Consider the following 18,459-nt stretch of genomic DNA (forward strand, 5'->3'; position numbering starts at 1 on the left):
ACTAGGAGCAGGCTGAATAGAAGTATTAATGTTCTGTTATCTGTGCCGTAAAATCAGTTTTTCTAGACTCTCATTTGACTCAAGATGCCTTTTACCGTTAAAAAAGTTGAAGTTCACATGCAAACATTTTTATTTATTCCGGGGTTTCATCTCTTGCTTATGAAAGTCCCTTCTATCTCCAAACTACAAAATACTGCCCTGAAGTGTATTTAAATCCTTTGTTTTAATCTTCCGTTGAAAGCATATATCTCCTGGGATTTATTTTTGCACGTAACATGAGGCAGGGGACAGAATAACTAAATAATTCAATTGTCAGGCATATAAAGAGCTAGATAGAGTAAAAGCGAATTGGAAAGCGGCGAAGGAGCGGCGAACGAGTCCACCTCGGGTATTTACACAAGCAGGATTAAGGTCAGATTTTGGAAGCATTTCCGGTACGGTTTAAAACTGTCTTAAAACTGTCGGGGTGGGAAGGCGATTTGTAATGCAAGCAGCCTAGCATCTTAAGCTTCCGCTCCCTAGTGTCCTCGGGATGATGAGATGGTTTCCTATCTAGGAACGTTGGATACGGATCCTCTCCGCGCCTCTATCTATCTAACAGCCAGCTAACAACCAATTGAGAAAATCACCTACTGAGGCTGCTCAAAACATTCCACGCCTTCACAGGCAAAAACTCCCTGTAGAACCAACCGTCCAATTGCGAGAGGCTCGCCAGAGCGACGACTCTCCGCGCATGTGCGCCCTCAGTTGAAACTCTTTAGCAAGTCCCGGCTTCCGGCCGGCGGCGCATGCGCAGTTCTGGTTACTGTGTGCTGGGAGATACTCTGTGGGTTAGCACGCTACTCAAGGGCCTTTGGGAAGATGGCGGGGGCGGGCATGGCTACCCTGGGCTCTTGGGTACCTCGTCGGAGGTGGGGCAGAGAGGCCGTCTTCTTAGGCTTCTACCGTGGCCTCAGCGCGTTACTTGCAAGGAAGTCGGAGCGGACGCCACGGTGGGTCCCAGGTCAGTGTCCGAAAGGCGGGAGAAGTACGCGTTCTTTCGAACTTGGAGTTCATTCCGTTCCTGTCTAGTGCGTTTTTGGCGCCTTATTTAAAAATGCTCTTCCCCCGTTCTCAGTACTCTAGTTTTACTCGCTTTCAGCAATTCTGGTGAAAGCTGTAGGAAGAACTCTGCCGGCCCTTGCTGGAGTTTTACGCTCTGCAGCTTAAGGATCGTACTCTGTGCCTGCCTCCCTGTGTTAAGCGCCAACGCTAGGAAAAATTTAAGATGTGCGTTTGGTTATTAGTTGCTTTTTCTTTCGTTTGTCTTCTGGTCTAAGGGCTTTACAGATCTTGACTCCGTTAGGATGCTGGGACCTGACCTTGCTTCCCTTTGGGAAATTTATAGTATGAACTTTGTGTGTGTGTGTGTGTGTGTGTGTGTGTGTGTGTGTGTGAAAGTGTATACGCCGTGAGCAAGCCAAATTTCTGATTTTGCCTTCTCGATGCTCCCGCTCAGTGAAAAGCATATTCATTACTCTACAAAGGAAACTAGAATTTGTACCAAAAATGAGAGCATCAGAATATTTTCTTCAACTTGTGTTCGATTCTTCTCCATAGCACCCTACCCCCAGTATATATAGTCTTTCTGAATTGTGTCTTTTTATTCTCTAGTTTTGTTGTTTTTACACCTTTGGCGTACAAGCTGTCAGATGCATTGTGCTTGGAATGGGAACTGTCATTGCTGACACCCTTTGCTTTGGTTAAAATTTTTAAATGTATATAATCAGTTTAACTTACACTTAATTATGTACAGTCTAAAGGCTTGTTATATATATAAGTTCCCCTAGTGAAGTATAGTATGTCCATTCATTAAGTAAATTGTAATACTTTTTCATCTGTTTAGCACATCATTTAGGATTTATGCATCAGGCTTTGAGCTAATCCTTATAGTACAAAGATCATTTATGGATATAATGTTAAGAACCCCTCCACTTAAAACTCACCAAAATGAAGTAAATTACTGTTTCAGAGGAGAAATTTCTGTTTGGAGATGTAATATTGAGAAGACAATAGGAAGGATTTGAGTGCTGAGCTAAGGAACTAGGAAATTGACATTTTTGCTGATACAACCTACCAACCAACATAACTGGCCCCCACTAGCCCTGGTTTTCACTAAAAAAATTTTAATTTTGCATATTTCACTATACAGTGAAACTTTGAAACACTTACATGTAATAGGGATAGCTTTAAGGCCTTCAATTCAGTTTTTAAAAAATCAACTTCTCAAACCCAAAATGAAGGAAGCTTTTGTCAACTCACGTGGAGGGGGCAGAGATGTTTTCCTTGGCCACAATAAAGTGGAGGAAGGTTTCATTTCATATAAAAGATGAGATTTTCTTGGTTCAGGAAAAGAGTATAAGGAAATACACAAACTTAATTTCTTTGGAAGGAGGAGGTGGGATTATAAATGACTTAATTTTTTAAAAATCTCTTTACCTTTTTTTTTTTTATTTTTTTTTTTCAACGTTTTTTTATTTATTTTTGGGACAGAGAGAGACAGAGCATGAACGGGGGAGGGGCAGAGAGAGAGGGAGACACAGAATCGGAAACAGGCTCCAGGCTCCGAGCCATCAGCCCAGAGCCTGACGCGGGGCTCGAACTCACGGACCGCGAGATCGTGACCTGGCTGAAGTCGGACGCTTAACCGACTGCGCCACCCAGGCGCCCCTCTTTACCTTTTTTTAAGAGCAAGTATAGATTTTATTGTAAGGAAAAAAACTTGAAAAACAGTGAAATAGAGTACCTTATAAGGTTTGCCGGTTGTGCTGTTATACTTAAATTGCACTAAGATCTGTGTGCCATTCACAGAAAGCCAAACCAACAAATAAAACATAGTGATTGCAGAGTCCTGTGAGAAATCTTTTTCCTAAAATGGTACTATTATAAATTATTCAAGGTTTCTTGTAAAGTAACTGCTCATTGAACCCACCTCAGCTGATACAAAATCATGACAGGCTATTAGCATGGCCCATGATTTTGTGGATGGCGAGGGAGCAAGTATTACCAGCAGGAGCACAGCACCTCTGCCTTGGAAACAGTTTCTTTGCCTTCTCCCCCTCCCTGCCAAAAAGTGGAGGATGTGAAACTCCTCCAACACTGAAAAAATTAAAAAGAAAAATCTCACAAGAGAAGGCTTAAACTAGTGTAATTAAATCTGAACATTAATTGATACTATTTAGGACAGATGATACAGCAGCATTTTTTACAGGAAAACTTTTTTTTTACAAGTCTCTATCTTTTATTGCCTTGAAATTTCCACCTCATTGTGTATTTTGGAAGAATCGAGATTGGACCTTGTTCAAATGATTTTGAATATGAGTTCAAAATATGAACTGATTTTGATATGAGTTCAAAAGATACCATGGATAGGCTTGTGATTTTAATATTTCAAGTCTGTTTCTGTTTTTCCTCTTAAATGGAAGTATTTTTGACATCAATTTGACAAGTTAAGAAAGTTAAGATTGAAAATATACAGTTGACCCTTGAATAACATGGGTTTACTAAGGCCCACTTATACATTGGTGTTTTTCAATAAACAGAACACTACTGTAAATACATTTTCTGTATGATTGTCTCAACATTTTCTTTTCTCTAGCCTACTGTTTTGTAAGAGTGCAATATATAATGATATAAACAACACACAAAATGTGTTAATCAACTTTATGTTATCGGTAAGGCCTCCAATCAACAGTAGGCTGTTAGTAGTTAAGTTTTGGGAGGTCAGAAGTTACACACAGATTTTCGAATACACAGGGGCGTCAGCGTCTCAACCCCCATGTTGTTCAAGGGTCAATTGTGTATGGTTTTCCAAAAACAGTATTTTTAAACTATAGTTTATGTTTTTGTACTTTGTTTAGCTTGCAGACCAAAGTCATCGGTCTCTTTCCTTAGTCGACCAGACCTTCCAAACCTGGCTTATAAGAAGCTAAAAGGCAAAAGTCCGGGAATTATCTTCATCCCTGGCTATATTTCTAATATGAATGGTACAAAAGCATTGGCGATTGAAGAGTTTTGCAAATCTCTAGGTCACGCCTATATAAGGTAGGAACAACACATTTCTCCGAGAAAAATACTACTACCATTGAGCATGGCAATGGAGATATATTTCTGCTGTAACCAATTGTAGCAAATGCCAGTGTCTTTATGGATTAACTTATTTTAGTAGAAATATAAATAGTATTTAGTAGAAAAATACTACTACCATTGAGCATGGCAATGGACATATTTCTGCTGTAACCAATTGTAGCAAATGCCAGTGTCTTTATGGATTAACCATTATTTTAATGGTCTGTAAACTTTCACCTTGTGATTTAGGGCTATTGCAAATGCAGCCCTAAAAAGACCTTCTTTAATGGTCTTTGTGCCACCCTGACAATGCTGGTGGAAAAAGAAACTCGTAACTAAACTCTTCAGATGTAATAATCTAGCAGGACAACAAATCAAAAATAGTAGTTGACTTTCTTGTAATGTCTTGTAATTATTTTGTGGCTTTCCATTGGGGATTTTATTTGGTCACTCTTTATAACTCTGCTTTCAAAATATGTATTTAAAAATAATACATGTATTTGAGAATATTGTATATTTTTCATCTCTCACAATCTTTTAAGTTCCCACTTCACATCCTCATATTGAGCCCATTCTTTCCTTTGGTTAGGTATAGTTTAGAACTCCATTTCTCTGGCCTGGTATTTTCATTGATGTTCCATGCCTGTATAAATAAATAAACGAATGAATGAAAGTATTCTAAAATTAGTACTGTATAATTCATGTTTGCACTGAAGTTTTCTCTTTCCCCTCACTCCTGTAGTCTGAGTGTATAGAAGCATAGAGAGGATATGTGTTATTTAACCGAAATCTGATTTCATAATTCCTAATATTTCATTCCAGTAATTATTTTAGTAAAATAGTGTGCTTACATCGTTATTAGGTTTGTTTACTTATAACAATCATTTAGTTAGTGTCTACTTTGCCAGAAAAGATAGTATGGTTTAATAGAAAGAATGCTGGCCCGGAATTCAAGAATTATGGGTACTAGAATCCATTCCAGCAATAACTGTGGCAAGATGAGTCAGCTGATAAACACTGGACCTATTTTCTTCATCATAAAAAAGGAGGAGGATGAACTAAAAATAATGTCTGAATCCTTTCTAGGACTAATGGCCTAAAAATCTGTTCATCTACATGGTTAGAATAATAGTTTCACTAACATTCACTCAATATGTCTAGAAAATATAGCTTTCAGAAATTAATACATAAATACAAAAAACCTTTTAGATTTTATTCAACATATTAGCAGAGATTATGTCAATTAAATGGATTTAGTGTTACTCTTTTTTATCATATTGAGTTTCATTTTCCTACTCAGAACTTTTAAAAATCTATTCTGACTTAACTGTTATTCTGAAGACTGGAGTATCTTTTCCAAGTAGACATTCTAGCACTATTACTGGGTGCTGTAAAATATACAACAAATTCTAAAACATGGCCGTTGTTCTTAAAGATCAGGTTGGGGAAACAAGACAAAAAACATGAGAAATTAGGCAGAAATACTCAACAGAATATACTGTGTCAAAAGGAATAGCATACTTAATTGCACAGGTGAGAGAAAACTGGGGATTGAAGTGGATAAAAAAAACACTTCATAAAGGCACACTGATGTTAGGATTGGGGTAAGGAAGAAGATCTGTACAGGAAGGGAAACTACACTGATCAAAACACAATACAGTCAGAAAAATTGCCGTCGTTCTTTTTATCCCCCAGAGAATTTGAATCAAGAAATTGCCCTTTTACCAGTTCTTGGATTTAAGTTGAAACTGAGCACTGTAACCAGTTCCTATCTCCCTATGACACATGACATCTGTGCATTTTCTTTATTTTGAATACATATGGAAAACTTTTTTTAAAGTGTATTAAATAAACATGATTAATTATAATGTGTACAGACCATTCATTGGTTCTGTGTTAAAACATAGCCTAAGTATATCTTTATAAACCTTTATAAAAGTGTAGCCTTTCACTACAAAATTTTAATTTGACCAGATTCCTTTTTATTTGCTTTTATCAAACTTCATTGCAACCTAATCACTATTAACTATTGATTGCATTGTAGCTTGTTATTGGAGATTTTATCTTTTATATATACTCCAGTTTCTCAGTTTACCTTTTTTATGTTTTTGGCTGTAAAATCTTAGATCTTGAATGAGGAAATGGTTTTGTATATTATACAAGAAATGGTACATATGACTATATGAAAACAGTTTTTTGATGTTCTGTCACCATGCCTAACATAAGATTGAGTCAGAGCTCAGGAATATAGCACACGATGCTAGGGCTGGTATTCTTTCATAGTTATTTGCCATAGAATATTTAATTCTAGATTTGGGAATATGTCCTAGAGTGTTGAGGCTGCTAGAACAGCCTGTGGGGTTTTTTTTGTTGTTGTTTGTTTGTTTTTTTAAGTAGGCTGCACACCCAAAGTGGGGCACAAACTCTCACACTGAAGATCAAGTCTCATGCTGTACTGACTCAGCCAGCCGCTCCTTGCCCCACCCATTGCTGTTTTAAAGTCCTAAATAGCTGAATATGTTTGGTTTTTGTTTAGTTTTGTTTTTTTATTTTTGAGAGAGACAGAGTGTGAGTGGGAGAGGTGCAGAGATAGGAAGACACAGAATCTGAAGCAGTCTCCAGGCTCTGAGCTGTCAGCACAGAGCCGGGCACGGGGCTCGAACCCGCGAACCTTGACATCATGACCTGAGCTGAAGTCTGACCGCTTAACCAACTGAGCTGCCCAGGTGCCCCAACAGCTGAATATGTTTGAATTGTCTTTGTCCCTTGGTTAGGGTTCAGCAAGAGTGAACTATATTTTTTACTTGTACCTTTTAGTATCACCAGGTGTTTATATTTTCCTTTTTGAAGGGTTTCTACTTGTATTCTGCATCTGCATCATATATTTCGAAGGCAGCTGTGAAAGATGCAGCAAGTAGAGATGCCCGATTGCCCGCCAAGGGAGGAAAAAGGATTAGCTGGTACCTTTCTTCCCTCTTCTCCTGGATCTGTTTTCTATGTCCTCTGGATTGAAGGGAAATAATGACTGTGATTGAGATGTGAGCAGTGGCCTTGTTACACGATTTCCCAAGGGTCCAAAATCATTTCACTTTATAACAAAGAAAAATTTAATTTCTTCTTCCTCCATGACTCGTAAATCCCTAAGAAAATGTGTGTATGCTGTGTGTCACATATATATTCTTACATGTACACTAAAAACACTAGGATTTATTAGTTTTCATCAGATTTTAAGAATTAGAGAAACCTGGACACTTCAAATTTGAATCAAGTGATTCTTTTTATTTTTACCTTCCACTTTTATTTATTTAGTATGTGTTATCATACTCTGTGTGCGAGGTGTAGGTGTCTCACCTCTGGGAAGAATGCAGACACAAAACAAAGAATGGTGTTTCCCCACCAGGATCTGACCGTCTCACAGGAATGATGAGGCACATCACACACATACAAACTGTCTTATAGAGCAGGGTATAAAAATTGATTGTGACTGATAAAAATGAATTCTGTATAAGTTTCATTAGGTAAGAATTTTTTCTTCAGCTTATCTGGGGGAAGTTTTTCCAGGAAAAAAAAAAAAATTTGTTTGGACTAAGTTCTGAGAGGATGAGCTGTGAAGGTGAAAGGAGAAGGTACTCCCAGTGATGGAAATAGTATGAGGCATGAAACAGGAACAGAAAGCAAGAGCCAGTTTAGTAACAGCAAGTTGATCAATGGGGCCAAAGCACTGGTTTCCTCAGATGACATGATAAATGATCAATCTGAGACGACCAGAATATAAGGGTCTAAAAAATAGGCTAAACCCCTGAATGTTTATGTTGTATGTTACAGGGAACCGCTGAAGTTAATTCCATAACAATAAAATGTTTCAGAAAAAAACCTGACATGTATAAAGTGGATCCATTTGGAGAAAGAGTGGACAGACACAGGAGGCTACTATGCTAGGCCAGGTTTAAGTTGACAAAGATGTGGGGCGCCTGGGTGGCTCAGTCAGTTAAGCATCTGATTTCAGCTTAGCTCATGATCTCATGGTTCATGAGTTCGGCCCCGCGTCGGGCTCTGTGCTGACAGCTCAGAGCCTGGAGCCTGCTTCGGATTCTGTGTCTCCCTCTCTCTCTCTGCCCCTCCTCGGCCCATGCTCTGTCTCTCAAAAATAAATAAATGTTAAAAAAAATTTTTTTAAAAAGATGACAAAGATGTGCAGCGTGATACTGGTCTTACCATATTGCAGAGAAAGAGGTGAATGGGAAGAAGCGAGAGTGAGTGAGGATGGCGCAGGGCAAGCAGTGTTTGGCATCCTGGAAAAAAAATTTGAGTGAAACAGTCTGCTCTTCAAGAACTGACATTCTAGTCACACAAATATTTGACCTGATTACTACATAATATGAAAAGTGTTAAGTGAGTACATACAAAAGAAAGTGACTGAGGGAGTGTATGTCAGAGTTCCTCAGGAGGTGACATGACTGAGGGATGAGTAGGAGTTTGGGTTGGAAGGAAGGCTTTCCAGGCTTTCTAGACAGGATGCAAAGGCCCAGCATTATAAAAGGGTCTGTCCAGGGATCGGAGTAGTTCAGTATGACTGTGGTTTTAGGTAATCTGCAGATGTGATGCGGTATTTCCTGGTCTATTGAATTGAGGCCTTGAAAATGCACAGATCGACAGACTTGGAGCCTGGAGAGCTAGGCAGTTGGAAGAAGAAGCAAACTAGGGGGATGAGTTGATGATCGTGAATTTGATTTACCTCTTTCCCTTTTATTAATTTAGTAAATACTAAGCACTTATCATGTGCAAAGTACTGATGTAGGCATTGGGAAGGCAGCGGTGAACAAAACAGCCTGTGCCCATATGGTGCTTCCATTCTAGTGTGGGAGATGACCATAAACAAATAATCAAATTTTTTATATGTCAAGTAGCAATATTTGCCATGAAGAAAATAAAGCAGGGTAAGGAAATAGAGAATGATGAAAGCAGCACAATTTTGCATTGAGTAGTCAGAGAAGGCATCTCTGGAGATGTAACATTTGAGCCAGAGGCCTGAATGAAGCAAGGGAGCAATCAAAGTGGATATCTGGAGGGATACAGTATGCCCTGTAGAAAGAAAAGCTGATAGCAAAACCTGGGTGGTATATTCCATTTACTTCAAGAAGGCAAATGAGAATTCATTTGGGAGGGAGAGAACTGTAAGAAATCTGTAAGAAATGAAATGAGAGAGGTAGTCAGAGGCCTCATTATGTTTTGTTTAAAGATGGTAGAAGGCTTTTGAAGGGTTTGTGCAAGACGTGATTTTTGTTTTAAAAAGAGCACTGACTGCTACATGGGGAATAGACTACTGGGGTAGAAAATGGACACAGGGACACTTAGGAGACTATTACACTACGGCAGAGAAGACGGTGACATGGACAGGCTGCTAGCAGTGGAGGAGGTGAGAGAGTGAGTGGACATGGGTGATATTTGAAGGTTATGCCAGTTGGATCTGCTAAAATATGTATTGACCTCATTGCTTTATTTTAATACATTTTAAGCATTGTAATAATGATAAATGAGCTGTCTTCTTTAAAAATCAGAGAAATATATAGCTAGATACAGATATCTAGATATAGATATATGTTTCCCCTTTTTCTAGGTTTGATTACTCAGGAGTTGGAAATTCGGATGGTAACTTACAAGAATGCACAGTGGGAAAGTGGAGAAAAGATGTTCTTTCTATAATTGATGACTTAGCTGAAGGACCACAGGTGACTATTTGTGTTAAATATAATTATTGACTAACCTCATTTTTTTTTGAGCTGTTTCTTTAGCTATGAAAATTTAATAGTTAAAATGTTTAACAATTAATTTTGGTATTTGATTTAAAATTATTCTATTCACTTTCTCATAAAATGTAAGTGGCATTTTACTTTACCTTGTAATCCTAATTTTAATTCTACTTTGTGCCAAATATTAAAAGCCTGGGAGCTAATGGATATAGAAGAAAAAAGTACATACATAAATTACTGAATCCCCTTACAGAAAAGAAAAAGAAATTCCTCTTTAAAACTGTGTATCTTTTGGGGGCACCTGGGTGGCTCAGTAGTTGAGCGTTTGACTCTTGATTTCGGCTCAGGTCATGATCCCGGGGTCAGGGGATTGAGCCCCGCATCGCTTAAGATTCTGTCTCCCTTTCCCCTGCTCACAGGTGCGCGCGTACTCTGTCTCTCCCTCTCTCTCTAAAATAAAATTAAAAAAATAAATATAACTGTGTGTTTTTGTTTTTAGATACTTGTTGGATCTAGCCTCGGTGGATGGCTTATGCTTCATGCTGCAATCGCAAGGCCACAAAAGGTCGTTGCTCTTATTGGTATAGCCACAGCTGTAGATGGCCTAGTGATACAGTTTAATCAGCTCCCTGTTGAGGTGGGTCACAAGCAACCTCGGCGTACGTGTCATAGCTCTGCTTCTTCTTTCTTTGGATGTTTGTTCATGTGTTATCTGTCCTTTGACTTCCTGTGCTGGCTCATCTTTTGCCTTAGCTGCCTTTTTGTATATAATCTCTTTGCCTTATGTAACTGGGCTCTTGTTCAAGGTCTCCTTTTCTTCATTCAGTCCCTTCAAGTCATTCTGCCACGTATTTCAGCCACATTAATGAAATCACACGTTAAATTTCTTTTTTTAGCAACATTTCCGTTATTAATCACATTTACTTACTTGGATCGGACATTGTGATCTCTCTTTGTACCTTTTATTCTTACTTTGTGGCATATGGGAAATAGTACCTATTCTTACGACCACATTAGACGTGGCTCATCAATTATGAAACTTTTTTTCTTCTCCTGAGAGCAGCCTCAGAGCATCTCCCGGCAGAGTTCTCCCGTACATGTTATCATCCATCAGAGTCCGCACACAGGAGATGAGGTGTGTGACTCCTGGCTTAGACATGGAGTTGGCATTCTGTTCTACTAATTCTCACCTTTTAAAAAAATGTGCTTTTCATTATTACCATGCACTTTAGTAAATCATGGTCGAAATGAGGTTTCTGAAGTAAATGAAAATAATTTATTTGTTAATGTTATTATTAGACATGTTTAAGCACTTCGGTTATCTGCAGGGATAAAGAAATAATGGGTAATGGCTGTTTATTTTTGTGTGTTTTGTTGTTGTTTTTCAGTCAGTTGAGTTCTCTGGGTGTCTTTTTCCTAAGGATCTAAATGTCACCTGTGGGACTATGATCCTAGCAGGATGAGGCACAGAAAATTAAAGAAAGAAAAGCATTCTATTCAAATGGTTCAAAGAGTGTTTTCACTAGGCCGGCAGCATCAGCGTCACCTGAGAACTTGTTAGAAATGCATGTTCTTGAACTTCACCCAAGACCTACTGAGTCAGAACTAGGAGTGTGGCCCAGCAATCTGTTTTAACCAGCCCCTCCCGTGAAGTTTGAGAACCACTGCTCTGGAGAGTGGAAGAGCAGGTAGAGGAGGAAAGGACATAAAGAGAAGGAAGAAGGCCTATGTAGTGGTGAATAGTAGAATATTGTTGACTTTTGCCTCAAGTTCTGCATTGATACCAGTGCCATGTACTATCTGTCCTAAGCTTCTTCTCAGCCCACGTTCCTCTCAGCCCCTTAAGAAATGTTATTATCTGCATGTGCAGTTTCTTCATGTAATTTCCTCTGAGAGCTAAAATTGCAAAGCTGGTCTTCCTTGCACTTACCTCAGATTTCTGAATTTTTTTGCTTTCTTAGTTGTTTCTCATACATAGTGCCTCAATGTTCGATGCTGTTAAATACTCCTACCATTGTATCTCTGCATATAAACCTTAAAGCCCTTACTCCATCCTCTAACTCAATTAAATGGTGCTTCTCCTGGTAGGAAATTATTTAAAGAACATAGCGGATGAGGAAGAAGGTGATTAAACAATTTTGTGTTGTTATTATGGTAAAAGACAAGGTCTTTGTACATTATTCTTTATGTGTGTATCCACGTCACTCATGGAGCATATGGTCAGTAATCCCCTAAGTGACTGAGAAGGTCTATACCTGCAAATCAGGACATGTCTCTGCTAATCCTAAATCAGACGAGCAAATGCTGGTGAATAGAAGCATGTTAACTTAAAAGCATGTAAGCAAAGAACAGGGACAGTAGGACCACTATCTCTTCTTCACAGAAGCAGCTAGCTCTAACAATGGCAAGGGAGCAGAAGTGGTGATTTTTACTATCATCTTTAGCCCTGGGAATGTTAACACTCAGCATTGCTTATTGCGTAGGAACTGACTCTGATTGTTTGCCTCCTTTGAACACTAGAGGATGGCAGATAGATGCACAGCTGTTTGGAATACAAGCTTCTCAACCACATCACCTTGATGTGGTTTCTTATTGGCATAGAACTTAATGTATATTGTACATTTTCTTCAGTTAATGATATTTTTGCTATTTCTGAACTTTTTGAGAGTTCAATTACATATAACATTCTATAAAGTTAATTTGTTCTACAAATGGATAGTATTCATTCACTTCAGTGGCAGATAACAGCTGGTTGGGGGGCAGGGATGCTTAAAATGCAGCTATTATTAATTGTATCCGTAAATTAGCATGGTTCCCACTTCATCTAATGACCAATGAAACTAAGTTCTAATTACTGAAATTACAAATTCAGGAGAATGATCCTGAGGATTTGAGGATCACTGAATATCATTTTTGCTTTAAATATCCAGTTCACATGTTCTTTTTTTTTAATTTAATTTTTTTCATTTACATCCAAATTACTTAGCATATACATGTTGTTTTAATACAGAGACTGCCTTAATATTCATGTAGATTCACATTTTATAGTTTTTTAGAATTTCCTTAATTTCAAGTCATTTGAAGACGTATTTAGGAGTATAGCTTTCAGTTATGCAGCTTTTTCACTGAATCAATAAATCGTTCTGGAATTTTAAAAAACACATTAAAATGCCTAAATACATATAGATTATATCATATATCTTACTGTTTAAATTTTTATTTTCCTTTTCATATTTGTAATAAATTAACAATTTTAAACATGGAAAAAATCATAATATCTTTATTGAAAATTTAAATACAAAAATTTTCAATATATTTGGCTTTTCTATCCTTATAGTTTTCTTTATTTTTGATAAGATGTCCACCTGTTTTTCTAGTCAGAAATTCCCTTAATATGATATGGTTTCAAGAGCCTTAAAAATACTTACATCTTGGGGTGCCTGGGTGGCTCGGTTGAGCGTCCGACATTGGCTCAAGTCACAATCCCACGGCTCTTGGGTTCGAGCCCCATGTTGGGCTATGTGCTGACAGCTCAGAGCCTGAAGACTGCTTCAGATTCTGTGTCTCCCTCTCTCTCTGTCTGCCCTTCACCTCCTGCTCGTGCTTGCTCGCTCTCTCTCAAAAAAAATAAACATTAAAAAAAATTTTTTTTTAGTTTACATCTTCATGTACTAGTTCAAGTTCTGATAATCTTTCCAAATAATTTATTTATATACGAATAAATCTTTGTGCTCAAAGATGTTAATGGAAGTATCCAGCAGTGTGGAAATAATCAAGTTAATTAGTTTAGATCTAGCATAATGGACTATTTACTATGCAGCCTTTAAAAACTTTTCATAAAAAAAAAAAAAAAACTTTTCATAGAATTTTTTTAAACCCAGAAATATATGTATGAAATAAGTAAAGCAACATAGAAAACTCTATGTGAATGGGTAATATCTGTTTTACATATTACATATATAAAACCAAATACATAGAGAAAAAATACTGGAAGGAAATGAGCCAGGATGTTAATGATTATTATATCTATGAGGTGGGATTATGTATGATTGCTTGTTTTTTATAATTTCTGTATTTCCCATATTTTCTATAATGAGTATATGTTACTCTAATTAGAAAAATTGTTTAAGGGGCACATGTGTGGCTTAGTTGCTTAACCATCCAGCTCTTGGTTTCAGCTCAGGTCATGATCTCTCATTTCATGATTTTTGAGCCCCACTTTGGGTTCTGCACTGTCAGTGCAGAATCCCCTGCTTGGGATTCTCTCTCTCTCTCTCTCTCTCTCTGCCCCTCCCCTGCTTGTGTTCTCTGTCTCTCAAAATAATAAACATTTTTTAAAAAAGAAAAGAAAATTAATTATTTAACACAAATTATAGTCTAGAAAATTAAAACTCTTCAAGAATCCAAAGATACCCGGTGTTTCATCTTAAGGAAATATGTGTAGAAATGATATCCTTGCTCAGTTTTCAGGAAATATCTGGAAGACTTCATTGTCATCCAGAACAACACGTTTTTTTCTCATTCCCTAGGACTCTGGAAAGAAAACAGTACTTTTTTTTTCTTTTCTTTTCTTTTTTTTTTTTTTTTCCTTTGTTTACATTTAGCCTGAAATTGCACATGTTTGGTTGTCCCAGAGTAAGTACTGTATTATTTTTCATTTTTAGTTCTGGGCTTGATTCTTTCTTTTCTTCTTTTTCCCCATCCCCATTTTAGTAGCTTCACATACAGATACTTTTAGTTTGTGATTTTGAAATCTAAACAGTTGTTATTCCTAAGATTAGGGTTTATATAATATGAATGATGCCTGAACTGATTCCCAGAAATTACTTTTTCTCCCCTTCATTTTCCCTTTCAGTTGGGGTGAAGTAACACCCGATTTAAGATGTTACCTAATAAAGCTAAATCTAATTTGAATCCTGGTTATGACAGTTGTTACCTTTCAGCTTTGAACGTGAAATTTAACTTCTCTAGATTCCAATAGCCTCTTTTGTAAAAATGAAATAATAACAGTTGTTATCAGGATCTTAGGAGACAACTATGTGTAAAGTACCTTTCACAGCTCCTTGCACGTAGTGTTTAATTTTTGATAATTATCATTGTTACATTTTTATCTCTTTTCCTCCTAGGACTGCTTTTCTTAGACTGTTTAAGACTATTGCATTTGTTAGTGTTGTATAAATACTTTTTTCCCCTCATTTTTCCCAATAGGTAAAAAAGGAAATAGAGATGAAAGGTGTGTGGAGCATGCCATCAAAATACAGTGAAAAAGGAGTTTATGACATTCAGTACAGTTTCATTAAAGAAGCTGAACACCACTGCTTGTTACATAGCCCTATTCCTGTGAACTGCCCTATAAGATTGCTCCATGGCATGAAAGATGACATCGTACCTTGGCATACATCCATACAGGTTGCCGACCGAGTAGTCAGCAAAGATGTAGATGTCATCCTCCGAAAAAACAGTGATCACAGAATGAAGGAAAAATCGGACATTCAACTTCTTGTTTACACTATTGATGACTTAATTGATAAGCTTTCAACTGTAGTTAACTAGAATCACATTTTTAGTTGGTATGAATTAACGGATCCAGAAAATTGCAAGAAGGGTGAAAGACCCTGATACTTGGGTTTTTTCCTCTTATCTCTCTGTTTTGTAAATATCACATGAGTATTTATTTAACGCTGTATGATATAAGTGATACAAATTGTGACGAAAGTATAAGCTGCCATCTGGAAAATTTTCTTCCTTCCATCCTTGATTTCTTTTAATTGAAGTAGAGTTGACACAGTGTTATAATAGTTTCAGGGATACAACATAGTGGTTGGACAGCTCTATATGTTATGCTATGCTCACCACAGATGTAGCTGCCACCTGTTACCATGCAGCACTGTTAGAGTGCCACCGACTGTTCCCTCTGCTGTGCCTTTCATCCCGTGACCCACTCATTCTGTACCTGGAAACCTGTGTCTCCCAGTCCCCTTCACCTATTTTTGCCCATCCCCCCACCCTCTCCCTTCTGACAACCACCAGTTTGTTCTCTGTATTTATGGGTCTGTTTCTGCTTTGTTGTTTGTTTTGCTTTTTAGGTTCCACATAAAAGTGAAATAATACTGTGTTGTCTTTCTCTTGTCTGACTTCACGTAACCTAGTACCCTCTAGGTCTGTCCATGTTGCGTGTTGATTTTTTTTTATTACTAAAAGATTTCCTACTTTTTTATTCGAGGTAATTTGTTTGCTAAATGCTTATGTTAACCAGGACAGCTCTTAATTGTGTTCTCTTCTACTTAGAATTGTTAATAAAGCTTGAATTTTTTTGTCCTTTGTCGTCGATCATATATGGAAATTTGTAAAATTGCTTCTGATTTTAAAATGCTATTCACAAAATACAGGACAATGTTTATTGAAGTAAATCTGAAATGATTGGAAAAAATGAGGTACGATAAAGTTCAAAACGTCAGAATATGACTATTAAATACTACATGTTATATTTGAGTTTAAAATTACGGTTATCCTTTTTTTTGAAGCTTATGTATTTTGAGAGCGTGCATGTATGTAAGTGGGGGAAGGGCAGAGAGAGAGGGAGAGAGAGAATCCCAAGCAGGCTCGACACTATCAGCACAGAGTACAACTCGGCTTGGTCTCGCAAACCGTGAGATCATGACCTGAGCCAAAATCAAGAGTTAGATGCTTAACCGACTGAGCCACCCAGGTGCACCAAGGTTGTCCTTTTTCAAAGGCTCAAAACTTCACAATGATACAAAGGAAATCTATCACTTCTAAATTTTGACTTTATCTGTCATTTAAATGGGATTTGATCTTAGTAATGGAGTATTTGCATATTCTGAAGAGGCAGTTAATCCTTATATATTCTTGCCTACTTGCAGAAACATTTCCTTTTCTAATAAAATGTGCCTTAAGTACAAATGGCCAAGTGATTGCCATCTAAGTCAGGGCTTTCTGAAGTGCAGAGACAGTAAGAAAATATGAAATGCAATTTATAAAGGTGTTTTCAAGAACTAAAATGGACTTGTGCAATAGTGAGCCTTAATATTATTGAGCTGGTGTCTTAGCTTTTAAGTTTGGCTGGATTTCCTTTAGCCTTAGGTTATGTCTGTCAAAGTGAAACTTACTAAGTTGATAATGTGACCTGTATAGAGAAAATTCTTGGGGTGAAATTCCTGAGCCAAAGAATTAGCCTCAGAGAGGCCTGCTTACAAGGTGAGCCCTTGACCGGCATCTGAGAACTTGGCTTTTAGGAAGTTTCCGCCATTCCCAGAACTGGTAAACGTGGCTCACTACACCTAAACTGTTGACATTGTATGAACAGTATGGTTTGTGCTGAAGTCCTTTCCTTTTGGGAGCCTGGAATTGTGGTAGGTGCCAGGCAGAGAGTGCCTAAGGGACCAGCTCCCAATACCTGGGCACTGAATGTCGCCAACTACCCAGTGGACAGCATTGCCTGTGCTGTCACAACTCGTGACCGAGGGAATGTCAGCTCATCTGGCAGGACCACTGGGAGAGAATTCTTGGAAGCTTGTGCCTCATTTCCCCAGACTTCACCCCATGTGCCTTTTTCCTTGACAGATTTTGCTTTGTATCCGAAGCATAGCTGTGAGTAGAATTATGTGCTGGGTCCTGTGGATCCTAACAAATCATCAAACCTATGGGTGGCCTTCAGGACCCCTGACACAGACACTAAACAGGCTAATGTCCTCAAGGACTACAATCTAGGAGCTACCTTTCATACTGAACAGAAATCATTTACCAATCAAATGCACGTGAATCCTGCATGTGCCACGGTGCCTGGTGCTAGAGTGAGTTGACAGCAGACGGCAGGGTGGCCATTCTGGGGCTTGTTCCGCCCAGATACTGCCTAGGCACAAGGATTCAAAAGACAAGAGAAAAGGGCCCTGCGCCTGAGAGTTTTCTGAGGTTAAACATCGTAATGTAATAAGCATGCTTAGAGATTTGCAGCACACCTGTAGAGGCAATACAATACGCATAACAGGGACAGACTATACAGTGTGGGTTTAAATCCTGGCTCACCATTTACAAACACTGAAAGAGCAATTTACTTAACCTGGAAGTTTCCTCAGCTGCAAAAGGACATAAAGTTAGATAATAAAAGCATAAGGATTAAATAATTACTGTACATTTAGAACAATGACACATACACATAGGAGTCACTGCCTCTTCACGTTTATTGTGCACTGAACACAGGCCGGTGAGAAACTGGTGGACATAATTCATGCGGGTTAGAAAGGAAAAGAGGCAAGGAAGTGGGCGGGGCTTCCACAACACCTCACTCGCCTGTTAGTTGTGTGCTATCCTTTCAAACCTTCAAAGGTTAGAAAAGGGGAGGAGGAGGACCCTTCACTATCTGAAGAGAGGAAAAGCCAATTTTAAAATTTAACCTAGCTTTGCAGAAGGTAACATCACAAATTCCAAATGATTTTGTATCTAGTACATCGTTAATTAGTGGGTTTTTTTCCCCAAAGCGCTCTCTCTCTCTTTTTTCTCTAAAACCACTCCATGCCATGTATCCAGGGACACAGAAAATGCTTGAACAACCAGCAGCCCCTCAGTCCCTTGTCCCCTGGAA

The 18,459-nt window shown here is 38.1% G+C and overlaps 1 protein-coding gene across 1 annotated transcript; it reads left to right on the forward strand.

Annotated features, from left to right (window-relative positions):
• Positions 1-772: 772 nt before the first annotated feature.
• On the forward strand, positions 773-16,357 carry ABHD10 (abhydrolase domain containing 10, depalmitoylase). The gene is made up of 5 exons (XM_060640069.2): positions 773-1,003; positions 3,900-4,083; positions 9,725-9,836; positions 10,357-10,494; positions 15,066-16,357. Exons 1-5 carry the CDS (start codon positions 862-864, stop codon positions 15,408-15,410), a joined length of 921 nt encoding a protein of 306 aa, XP_060496052.1. The 5' UTR covers positions 773-861; the 3' UTR covers positions 15,411-16,357.
• The last annotated feature ends 2,102 nt before the right edge of the window (positions 16,358-18,459 follow it).

Source organism: Panthera onca, chromosome C2 (assembly GCF_046562875.1).
Source record: "Panthera onca isolate mPanOnc1 chromosome C2, mPanOnc1 haplotype 2, whole genome shotgun sequence".
Taxonomy (NCBI): domain Eukaryota; kingdom Metazoa; phylum Chordata; class Mammalia; order Carnivora; family Felidae; genus Panthera; species Panthera onca.

What these genes read in the sequence shown, in the direction of transcription:
- ABHD10 (XM_060640069.2), top strand. Translation starts at nt 862, where the DNA reads ATGGCGGGGGCGGGCATGGCTACCCTGGGCTCTTGGGTACCTCGTCGG. An exon ending in GACGCCACGGTGGGTCCCAG is followed by an intron (nt 1,004 to 3,899) that starts GTCAGTGTCCGA and finishes TACTTTGTTTAG; the next exon opens with CTTGCAGACCAAAGTCATCG. An exon ending in TTAATCAGCTCCCTGTTGAG is followed by an intron (nt 10,495 to 15,065) that starts GTGGGTCACAAG and finishes TTTTCCCAATAG; the next exon opens with GTAAAAAAGGAAATAGAGAT.